Consider the following 11776-nt stretch of genomic DNA (forward strand, 5'->3'; position numbering starts at 1 on the left):
GACCTTTTGTATAATAATATCAGTTCATTCTGATCACATCCGTCGTAATTGTACGACATTGCATACGCGATGCAGTCAGCAACGCCCCTTTCTGGTACAAGCACCGAGCGTGTCGACGGCGACCACGAATCCATAACCCCCTACAAGACTTTGCCCAAGGACAGCGACGCATGGTCAATCACCCGAGAAGTTGAGATACTCAAGGAGCGCGACGAAGCAGACGGCGGCAAGCCCCGAAAGCTGGGTGTGACATGGAAGAACCTCACAGTCAAGGGCGTCAGCAATGATGCCCTCTTCAATGAGAACGTTCTGTCGCAGCTGAACCCGTTTGGAAAGGGCGGAAAGAATGCTCCACTGAAGACCATCATCGACAATTCATATGGATGCGTGAAGCCTGGAGGTATGTCGCATCTACTTTGCGAGTATAGAGGAGATCAGTGCTAATTCGTCACAGAGATGCTCCTTGTCCTAGGTAATCCGGGAGCCGGGTGCACATCACTTCTCAACGTCCTATCGAATCACCGGTTAGGTTACGCTGAGATCGAGGGCGACGTCTCCTTTGGTTCCATGTCCAGCGATGAAGCCAAGGCGTATCGTGGTCAAATAAGTATGTTTTCTTTCGATGAAGCGACACTGCAGATGCTAACCTGAACGCAGTCATGAACACGGAAGATGAGATCTTCTTCCCTACCATGTCTGTTGGCGCTACCCTTGACTTCGCGACGCGTATGAAGGTCCCCTACAACCTTCCACCTGGCATCACAAGCCACGAGCAGTACGCCAAGGTGTACAAAGAGTTTCTACTCAAGTCACTTGGTATCGAGCACACTCACGATACCAAGGTTGGAGACGAGTACATTCGCGGTGTGTCCGGTGGTGAACGAAAGCGCGTTTCTATCCTGGAATGTCTTGCTACGCGCGGCAGCGTCTTTTGCTGGGACAACTCCACCAGAGGTCTTGATGCTGGAACAGCATTGGACTGGACCAAGGCTATGCGTGCCATGACCGACATACTTGGATTGACTACCATCGCAACCCTGTACCAAGCTGGCAACGGTATCTATGAGCAGTTCGACAAGGTGCTTATCCTTGATGAGGGCAAGCAGATCTTCTATGGTCCACGGGAGGAGGCTGTCCCCTTCATGCAGGATCTTGGCTTCCTCTGCGATCCAGCAGCAAACCAAGCCGACTACCTCACCAGCGTCACGACGCCGGACGTGCGCGCCATCGCCAAAGGCTACGAGGCGAGGTTTCCGCGCAACGGCGAAGAAGTACGGGCAGCATACGACCAGTCATCCATCAAGGCCAGAATGGTGGCGGAACTCAATTACCCCGAAACCGACGAAGCGAAGCAAAATACGATCGAATTCAAGGAGATGGCTGCCCGCGACAAGCATAAGGGTCTTCCAAAGGACACAGTAGTAACCACGAGTTTCTACTCCCAGGTCAGGACGGCTGTCACTCGACAGTATCAGATATTGTGGGGTGACAAGCCTGTGCTCATCGTGAAGCAAGTCTCTGCTTTCGTCCAAGCTCTCGTCGCTGGATCGTTGTTCTACTCGGCACCAGACCACTCGGCCGGTCTCTTTCTCAAGGGTGGCGCATTGTTCTTCAGTCTTCTCTACCCTGCCTATGTGGGACTTGGAGAGGTGACGGACTCTTTCACTGGAAGACCTGTCTTGGCCAAACATCGATCATTCGCCATGCATTACCCCGCCGCTTTCGTCATCGCTCAGATTGCTACCGACATACCGTTTATGTTATTCCAGATGACGCACTTTGGAATCGTCCTCTACTTCATGGTCGGACTCGAGACTTCAGCCTCAGCTTTCTTCACGTACTGGCTCATCATCTTCGCATCGGCTATGACTATGACTGCTTGTTTCCGAATGATAGGTGCTGCTTTCCCGACGTTCGATGCAGCGACCAAAGCTTCAGGTCTCTTGGTTTCAGCCCTCTTCATGTACATGGGATACATGATCGTCAAGCCTGACATGAAGCCTTGGTTCGTGTGGATCTTCTGGATCAACCCCATGTCTTACGGATTCGAAGCTTTGCTCGGTAACGAGTTCCACAACGTTGAGGTACCGTGTGTAGGCCCGAACCTGGTTCCTACTGGACCAGGATACGTACCTGGCGAAGGCGGCCAGGCATGCATGGGTGTTGGTGGCGCTCAACCTGGAGCAAGCACGGTTACAGGAGACCAGTACCTTGCCTCCATGTCCTTCAGCCACAGCCATCTCTGGCGCAACGTCGGCATCATCTTCGCATGGTATTTCTTCTTCGTCGCAGTTACCATTGTCTTCACCTCAAAGTGGAAGGAGATGGGCGAAGGCGGTCGTGGACTCCTCATTCCTAGGGAGAAGCAGAAGAAGAACACCCATATTCAAGCCAATGATGAGGAATCGCAAGCTGTTGAGAAGCCGCAAGCCAGCTCCGAGTCTTCCAACTCGGACGGAGCACTCGCCAACCAACTCATCCGCAACACCTCCATCTTCACCTGGAAGAACCTTACGTACACGGTTAAGACTCCTTCGGGTGATCGCGTCCTCCTCGACAACGTTCAGGGTTTTGTGAAGCCAGGCACCCTCGGGGCCTTGATGGGATCGTCAGGCGTAAGTAACAATCTAGAGTCCCTGCATATGCGTCTCAATGCTAACATTTTTTCAAGGCCGGCAAAACAACACTACTCGACGTTCTCGCTCAGCGCAAAACCGATGGCACGATCCATGGATCTATCATGGTCGACGGACGTGACCTCCCCGTCTCATTCCAGCGATCAGCAGGCTATGTTGAACAGATGGACGTACACGAGTCGCTATCCACGGTGCGCGAGGCTTTGGAATTCTCCGCTCTCCTCCGACAGTCTCGTGAGACACCGCGAGAGGAGAAACTTCGCTATGTTGACACCATTATCGATCTCCTACAACTCCATGACATTGAGCATACCCTGATCGGCAGACCCGGTGCTGGTCTCTCCATCGAGCAACGCAAACGGTTGACAATTGGCGTTGAGCTGGTGTCGAAGCCAAGCATTCTGATCTTCCTTGACGAACCGACATCTGGCCTCGACGGAGAAGCTGCTTTCACCACGGTGCGCTTCCTACGCAAGCTTGCGGAGGTCGGACAGGCAGTTCTTGTCACAATCCATCAGCCATCAGCCCAGCTGTTTGAGCAGTTCGACACGCTCCTCTTGCTCGCAAAGGGTGGCAAGACGGTCTACTTTGGCGACATTGGTGACAATGCAAGCACGGTCAAGTCTTACTTCGAGAGCCATGGCGCGCCTTGCCCACGCGAGGCGAACCCCGCTGAGCACATGATCGAGGTCGTTACGGGCAGTCTTTCCAAGGAAACTGATTGGAACAAGGTTTGGCTTGAATCCCCCCAGTGCCAGAAGATCTCCGAAGAGCTCGACAACATCATCGCGGACGCTGCCGCGAAGCCACCGGGTACCGTCGACGATGGTCATGAATTTGCTGCACCCATGTGGGAGCAAGTCAAGATCGTGACCCATCGCATGAACGTCTCGTTGTTCCGCAACACCGAGTACGTTAACAACAAGGTGCTGATGCATATTCTGCTAGCCCTGCTCAACGGTTTCAGCTTCTGGATGATTGGCGACAGTCTTCAAGACTTGCAGCTGCGGCTATTCACTGTCTTCAGCTTCATCTTTGTGGCTCCTGGTGTCATCTCTCAGCTACAGCCGCTGTTCATCCAGCGCCGTGATGTTTACGAGACGCGCGAGAAGAAGAGTAAGACATACCACTGGGCACCGTTCGTGACGGGTCTGATCGTTTCGGAAATTCCTTATCTGATAGTATGTGCGGTCATGTACTTCGTGTGCTGGTACTTTACTGTGAGTCTATCCCTGAGCAAATCGCATCGCGAAAAACATACTAATGCTGTGTTAGGCTGGTCTACCCTCGGCCGCAAAGTACGCTGGCAGCACATTCTTCGTTGTGCTTGTTTACGAGTTCCTCTACACCGGCATTGGCCAGATGATCGCCGCATACTCTCCCAATGCAGTGTTCGCTTCGCTTGTCAATCCTCTCTTCGTGACAACTCTTGTGTCGTTCTGCGGAGTTCTCGTCCCATACAGCCAGATTGAGCCGTTCTGGAGGTACTGGATCTATTACCTTGACCCCTTCAACTACCTCATGTCCTCTACCCTCGTCTTCACCACCTGGTCGGCAGACGTGGACTGCAACACAAGCGAACTGGCCATCTTCGATCCGGCTGCGAACCAGACGTGTGGCGAGTACCTCTCCGTCTACCAGCAAGGCATGGGCGCCGGTGTCAACCTGCTCAACCCCGAAGCCACGGCCGATTGCCGCGTGTGCCAGTACAACACGGGAGCAGACTATCTGCGGACGCTGAACTTGGCGGAGGAATACTATGGGTGGAGAAACGCTGCTATCGTCGTGTTGTTCTCGGTGAGCAGTTACATGCTGGTATACATTATGATGAAGTTGAGGACCAAGGCTACCAAGAAGGCGGCATGAAGCGTCGGTGTTGTTCGAGGCGGAGACGGAAGAGCATAGATTGTAGAGATATCCTAGCGTTGCATGGGTGGCGTTGTTTAGACTTGGACTTTTTAGATATCCTAATGCTACCACTTTTCCTGACAAACGCTTGAAGTTGGCGAGGTGTGAAGAGGCGAGGGCACGTGAATGGGCTGGCGTTACTATGTAAAGCGCCAGCCTCCGCGGCCCCACACGTGCGCAATCGACAATCTCCACACTCACCAAGTTTGCCAGGTTTCCATCGACGCCCTGTTCCCCTCACACGTCCCAATCTACCTAGTTGCCGAGAGTACGAGACACAGCTCATCATATATCCTTGGCGCCTAGTTCCTCGTCTCCAATCGAGGTGCAAAAGAAATGAAAAGATGGACTGGTCCCAGTGATAGCGTCGCGGCGTGGGATTGGCGTCTTCGACGCTGGCCCGCTGCGCCGACGTCATGGCTCAGGAACGCGCACAAGTCGCGTGCGCGACGCCAACGAGGATGCTAAACTCCATATCTCCAGTCCTTTACTCAAGAACTAGCTCGAGTGCTCCATCACTCTAGCCTGGGACCGACATCGTGCCGGTTTCACGTTTTTTCCTTACAACACAGCCGCTGTTGACCTTCCTGCTGCATCCTACCACCACCATCAACTTCCAATCATGGGTGTGGCTGCAGGCGAACTCATTGTACCCTTTACGGGCGCCATCCAAGCTGCCTTCTCAGTCCTCCTGACTATTGCCTTTGGCGTTGTTGCAGCGCAATGCAATCTTCTATCTCCCGAAGCGGCGAAGCAAGTGTCGAAGCTATGTGTGCGCATGTTTCTGCCGGCCCTGTTGATCTATAAGATTGGCTCCAATTTGCATCAAGACACCGGAGTAAGATATATACCTGTCCTGAGTAAGTCCCACTCCATCATACGGTCGATGAAATCAAGGCTTACGCGAATTGCCAGTATGGTCGATATCCTACACATTGCTTTCCGTCCTGGTCGGTCGCCTCCTTACGCGCATCTTCAAACTACCAGCCTGGGTCGCACCAGCCATCGCTTTCAACAACACAACTTCGCTCCCGCTTCTTCTCATCCAGTCGCTCAAACAGACCCAAATTCTCGATTCTATACTCATTGGTGGCGAATCCGGCAGCCAGGCTATGGATCGTGCCGAGTCGTACTTTCTGGTGAATGCCATGATCAGTAACTCGCTCACATTCAGCCTGGGTCCTAGGCTGCTAAGGCCAGGAGACGAGGATGCGTCGGACGAACAAGAAGGCGAAGACAATCAAGACGACGGTCAGGCAAACGAGGAAGGTGAGAGCAGTGACATGGAGCGAGGCCCTGACGGACTCATCAACGAGGAGACGTCTCTGCTACCACAGCGCATTACCAAGCCCACCAATCGCATCGAGAAGAGGGGATATCTCAAAACACAAAAGTGGTACAACGATTTGTCGCCGTGGCTGCAAGAGACATTGGACATTACATGGCAATTCGCCAATGCTCCGTTGCTAGGTGCCATTGTCGGCGCCGTCATTGGACTTACGCCAGCTCTCCATCGCCTCTTTTTCAGTCCTAGCAACGAGGGCGGATACCTCAACGCTTGGCTTACCACCGCTATCAAGAATATTGGCGATCTCTTTGCTTCAACCCAGATCATCGTTGTTGGAGTAAAACTCAGCACCAGCATGCTGCGAATGAAGCGCGGTGAGAATAGTGGCGAAGTTCGCAAAGGAAGTTTGGCAATCGTCACATTGATTAGATTCATCATCTGGCCCTTGTAAGTTTACAGTAGCCATAGCAAGATCATCCAGCTAATTGCCAATAGGATAAGCATACCCTTGATCTGGGCAGTCGCATCCAAGACAAAGCTTCTCGATGCAGACCCCATGCTTTGGTTCTCGATGATGCTTATGCCTACCGGTCCTCCCGCTATGATATTAGTCGCCCTCACTGATGTCACGGGCGCAGCCGAGTCGATGAAGATGACTGTCGCCAAGTTCCTTACCATTAGCTACGCGATATCGCCCATGATCTGCTTCGCTGTTGTCGGCGCTCTGAAAGCTACAGAAGCCGCGATTGAGCACATGTAAAAGTGCACCTATTCAAAATCCATCGCCGAGCGAGTTTCGAAGCGCGATACACTAAGAATGCCTATAAATCTGATTTCCTGCTGTCGTCGTCAGCGTCACGTGAATCACGCTTTTGATTTCCTAGATTCGTCCGAAGGAGGTATACATTGTATCAACCATGTGGATGTGCACAGCCTTCCTGCAGCGTTCACTAGGTCCTTCGGAAACAGCCTTACTAGGGACGTGCACGTATACGGTAGATACGGTAGATACTGTGTGCTGACGTTCTATCCGGGCCGTTTTCATTTGCATGAGGGGAAAAAGTGGGCAGGGAAAACGAAGGAGCACAAATCGCCGACAGATACGGGGTTACGAAGACATGAGGTGTTTCAACACTTTGGACATGTCGTTTCTCTTCACAGAGCTTAAACAATAGTCTACGAGAATAAATGACTCATTCAAAAATATGTCTATGATATTGTTGAAGCATAGACGTGCATCTTGCTTTAGCTGAGAATAAGCCGTTCAGTTGTTGTTGCGTCTCTTCATCACATCCAACGCTTCTGCCAGGCTAGTCGTCACAAATGGGCGCACATCCTGTCCACGGTGCGTCTCTGAATGCTGGGCCGCTGTCGGACTTCGACGGTGGTCTACCACGCCGTGGTACGCGTAACGTAGTGCCCGCCAGAGGTCTTTGAAACTCAAAACATGGATGATGGCCCTTGTCCAGTGCATATTCCCTGGCCGAATGGCTGAGTCTTCCTGCGATGAAAGCTCCATCGCCTCATCGTCCCCACTGTCAATATCGCGGACGCCACTCTCTTCCGAATTATCGACTGCCTTGTATGTCTGGAACACGTCGTATGGGTATGCGTATAGATGAAGCATCGAGACCAGCGCCATCTCCACGCACAGCACGGTTTTTGGGATACCGACAGCTAGCGAAGGGTATGAGATACTGTCAGTCGGACTCATTGCGCCGCCTTTCTTCGTGAGATGACCAAATACGAACTAGATATGTCAGCGTCTTCTGTGCCACCGAAGTGCGGTGTCGGAGGACTTACGCTCTGCACGTAGAAGAGGAAGACTACGAGCTTGATGGCTGTGAATTTCAACAGCGGTCGATGGACAGCAAGCTCGAGCTTAGTTTGCTTGTAGAACTGCAAGAGGCAAATCATAGCAGTGACGAGTGAGATCATCTCGATAACTTGGATCTGTGTGGGAAGCGTGTTAGTATTGACCTAGAGGTTGCTTGTTGGCTACACACCCATATCTTAGCATGATTTGCATCGTTGGAAGTCTTGCAGTAAACGTCGAGAGCTTCAGTGATGCATTTCGTGAGAGCGGCAAAGAACTTGATAACACAGAACTGGAGGATGCAAACCCAAATGATCTGTTGCATAGCGGGAGGACACGTCAGCAACATGGCAAACTAGGGGTGATTTGGTAACCACTAACGTTAAAGTACTTGGAGCCATTAGGCGTATTGCTCGTCTTCCGACGAAGCACATATTTCCTGAATATCCGTATCGGAAACACCCACGGTTGGGGCTCAACGATGGAGAAGAGCTGCCGCACCGAATGAAGGTCGGTATGGAGGTATCTGCAGAGCAGCAGGAAGAACGAAGCGATGACGAGTGACTCGTAGAATTCGTACACTGATCCTAGGTAGATGCTAGACTCGTAGAACGGTATGCTCAAGGTACAGCAGATGGTATAGATTGGTACCATGAGCACGATGCGAATAATTCTACAGGGTTGTGTCAGTTTCTCTTGTATAGAGTAGGGCGGAGTGGCCGAAAACGCACAGCTTCTGCAACTTCGGTTGCGTGTAGTTTGTCAGATGGCGATAGACTAGATAGAATGAGAGTGATATCGCAATGATTGAGCTTGCGGTAGCTATCGTGATGAGAAGCTCATGCGCTGTCATGTTTCCAAACAGTGGCTTCTCGTGAACTACTCAAGATCAGACAATGAATGATGAATAAACAGTTTGGAGTAGCATACCTCCCACGCTCAGAGGGTTGTCGCATTTTGCCATCTCGCCTAGTATGCAGTCAGGGTTGGTGGATATCTACAAGTGAGGACCTGCAGTTGATGATTCGAGTAAAGACGGTGAAATGTGAACGCATTTATTGCTCAGGTCATACGTGTCCAGCGTGCTAGAATAGTGCCATGAAACTTTCTCGCAAGCTTCTCTGCATGCACAGCCATTGTGGCATCATGCATGCCTGCTTGGCTGCTGGGCTGGAGTGCCCAGGGAAAATGATTGTAGTATCCACGCTGCGACATGGTTTGGCTGCCCCTTTCCGTGAAACTCGGCCGAGGAGATGGTCCTGAGTCTCCACGACGCTGTCCTATCAGAAGGGCTTCCCCGTAGTCTAGTATGAGCCCAAGCACCTTGTCAGAAGTATGGTCAGTACGCAATACGGACCGTCCTTGACAACCTGTTGAAATGCCAAGCCATGAATACCAAAGTCTACTTGAAGCTGCGCCCTCCTGGTGCTTCGCGTGCCAGTGTTTGATCTTTGCCAAGCGATATGATCCTGGAGTGGACAATAATGTCAGCGCTACGTCTTCGGCCGAGTGACGCCGAGAAAGCTTGAGAGTCGAACGAATGGTCCCGAGGTCGCTATTGAATCGTGCAGGTAGCATATGTCCTCACTGTTATAAAACCGTGAAGCCTCACATCGGATCAAAGAGACTTGGACTGACTTACCACTCAACGCTACTCCAACAGTGCTATCGAGGAGACTAATAGGAAGGCGATGTAATGTCTTATTTCGCCAATGCCTCTCAACAGTTCTTCTGAAAGAGCACTGTGCGCAGGAAACTTGAATCTCGTGGCATCATGTCCCCCTGAATCCTTTCAGCGAGGCGCATTCGATCGCCTTTTTACATACGCCGGAGCTATTCAAGCAAACCCCATTCGATCTCTCATAGCGAACGAAGTCAAGTTCGCATCATTCCGTCTCTTACTGGAGCAAACAATAAGAAAAGCCCATTCAAAGCTCGCTAGAAACACTAGACATACCTTTTGGCTAGTGTTTTCGCCCGGCTTCGGTCAAGGTGATAAACGACAGTGAGAATCTAACCAGAAACGAAAGACTTGGCGCAAACATGAACTCGGATATTCGTGACCTTGGGTTGAGAGTCGACTACCAATTGTACCATCAACAAGTACCCGGTCGGGATATTTGGACATTCAGGTCGATCGGTCTGCTTCTGGTGGCGAATGTCGCACCTTCCTATCGAGGCTAATGGCCGTTGCGGGGTACCCTATAGATATGGTGCTAATAAAGATAGCTACCTTTTGATAGCACTTCATTTCTCGAACATAATCCTCCTCTTCCTATACGATTGTTTCTGTATACCTCCACGTCTCGTAGTGCGTGCGAAATCCCGTCATGAAGATACTTGCTCTCCTGCTTCCCGTCGCCTCGTTCACGCTTGCGCATCCGCCATCTCCAAAGCCTCTTTCATGGGAGATTACACCAACAAACAGTAAACAGCAGTTTCGCGGCCTCTCGCCCGTTGATGAAAAGACCGTTTGGGTTTCAGGGACCAATGGAACTGTTCTAAGGACCACCGACTCAGGTTCGACATGGACGAACGTGTCTCCAAGATTTACGGCCACGGAGAATGCATCAGACTTCCAGTTCCGCGACATTCAAGCCTTCTCTAGGAACCTTGCTGTGGCATTATCAATTGGTGAGGGGGATCTTTCCCGCATATACATCACAAGAGATGGCGGAGAGAATTGGAGACGCACGTTCACCAATGAAGAAGAAGCGGCCTTTTATGATTGTATGGCATTCGAGACGAAGAAGGGAAGGGAAGGTCATGGTGTTGCCATGAGCGATCCTGTCCAAGGCAAGTTCCGGTTACTGGAGACGTGGGACGGTGGTGCGCATTGGGCCATCGTTTCAAATGCAACAATGCCGCCAGCGCTGGAGGGCGAATTTGGCTTCGCGGCTAGTGGGCAGTGTATTGAAGCTGCAGCAGGCCGATGGTACATTGCGACTGGAGGCGTTGATCCGGGACGTATCTTTTACACCACCTCCTCGAGTGTCAGCCACGGCTGGCGAGTCGCAAACTCGTCCATCGCTGGTGGCGCAGCAGCTGGAGTGTTCTCCGTACGGTTTCGCGACGCGCGACACGGTATTGCGGTCGGCGGCGATTACGAACAGCCCTCAGCCAGCAATAACACTGCCGCCTGGTCGAGCGATGGCGGTGCAAGCTGGCACAAGGCTGACTCATTTCCGCGCGGTTATAGATCGGGCGTCAGTTGGGTGCCTGGTAGGAGACAGGTAGCGGTCGCGGTGGGTACTAGCGGCTCGGATTTTACTATCGATGGAGGAAGGAATTGGGCGGGCATCGCTAATGGAACGTTTGATGCTGTAGAGTGCGTTGGGAAGGACATTTGCTGGGCCAGCGGGTCTGGTGGACGCGTCGCGAAGCTGCATCTACGGGGATTGTAAGCATCCTCCAACTACAACTCGCCATACATGAAAAATATTGCAAACATGGCCTAAATGGCGCAGTCTGCTGTGGTACCACCAAGGCGAATGGTTGCGGAGCATGCGAAGGCTGATGGAGCCAAGTAGATGGAATCTTGACATGGCTAGTGAGCGGGCCGGTCGTCTCTGCCGCTGCAGGTCTGAGGCGTCTTCGCGCCATGCTATGACCCTTGCTGCCTCCGCTCCACAGCTTATCACCCACCACTTTCGCCTTCCTGCCGCACGACCAAATGAGTTTTACACTGCCCTTATCTTAGCATGGTACAATCACACGTGCATTAGAATACTTCGATCAGCATGGAGTTTGCCTGCCTCGAGAAAATGCCCCGGTTCAGACTGATGGCAATAGCCTGAGATGCTACCTGGCCATGCAGCAGGGCGTAAATGCAGGGGACTTTCTACCCTGCGTCCTACAGCATCAACATGGCAGATGAGCACGCTAGTACTTCTCTCATTGTGCTCATTGGTCAGACACTTTGCATGCAAGTAGCCCTTGAGGCATCACTGCTCGACGCGATAGAGCTACTCATCTATACAGCGGCGATATGCCTCCTAAAGATATCGAGCTAAACCTCTACATGCACTCGATGCCTGTCAGTTTACCTTCCAGACCGTCGGCATTCCCGATTATTCCTTTCATATCCCTACAATCGATCCGTAGACCTGGTTATTCCTTCGACAAGCT

The 11776-nt window shown here is 51.9% G+C and overlaps 3 protein-coding genes across 3 annotated transcripts; 2 read left to right on the top strand and 1 right to left on the bottom strand.

Moving 5' to 3' along the window:
• Positions 1 to 69: 69 nt before the first annotated feature.
• ACET3X_005304 (uncharacterized protein) lies at positions 70 to 4502 on the top strand (the record flags this gene model as incomplete). Its single annotated transcript, XM_069451495.1, has 5 exons — positions 70 to 400; positions 455 to 607; positions 658 to 2615; positions 2672 to 3856; positions 3912 to 4502. 5 exons carry the CDS (start codon positions 70 to 72, stop codon positions 4500 to 4502), a joined length of 4218 nt encoding a protein of 1405 aa, XP_069307348.1.
• Positions 4503 to 5166: 664 nt separating this feature from the next.
• ACET3X_005305 (uncharacterized protein) lies at positions 5167 to 6592 on the top strand (the record flags this gene model as incomplete). Its single annotated transcript, XM_069451496.1, has 3 exons — positions 5167 to 5404; positions 5460 to 6279; positions 6328 to 6592. The coding sequence occupies 3 exons, from the start codon at positions 5167 to 5169 to the stop codon at positions 6590 to 6592; spliced, it is 1323 nt and encodes a 440-aa protein (XP_069307349.1).
• Positions 6593 to 7096: 504 nt separating this feature from the next.
• On the bottom strand, positions 7097 to 8612 carry ACET3X_005306 (uncharacterized protein; the record flags this gene model as incomplete). The annotated part of the gene is made up of 6 exons (XM_069451497.1): positions 7097 to 7582; positions 7636 to 7785; positions 7839 to 7964; positions 8030 to 8321; positions 8380 to 8527; positions 8579 to 8612. The coding sequence occupies 6 exons, from the start codon at positions 8610 to 8612 to the stop codon at positions 7097 to 7099; spliced, it is 1236 nt and encodes a 411-aa protein (XP_069307350.1).
• Between the last annotated feature and the right edge of the window lie 3164 nt (positions 8613 to 11776).

This window comes from Alternaria dauci, chromosome 4 (genome assembly GCF_042100115.1).
Source record: "Alternaria dauci strain A2016 chromosome 4, whole genome shotgun sequence".
NCBI classification, from domain to species: Eukaryota; Fungi; Ascomycota; class Dothideomycetes; order Pleosporales; family Pleosporaceae; genus Alternaria; species Alternaria dauci.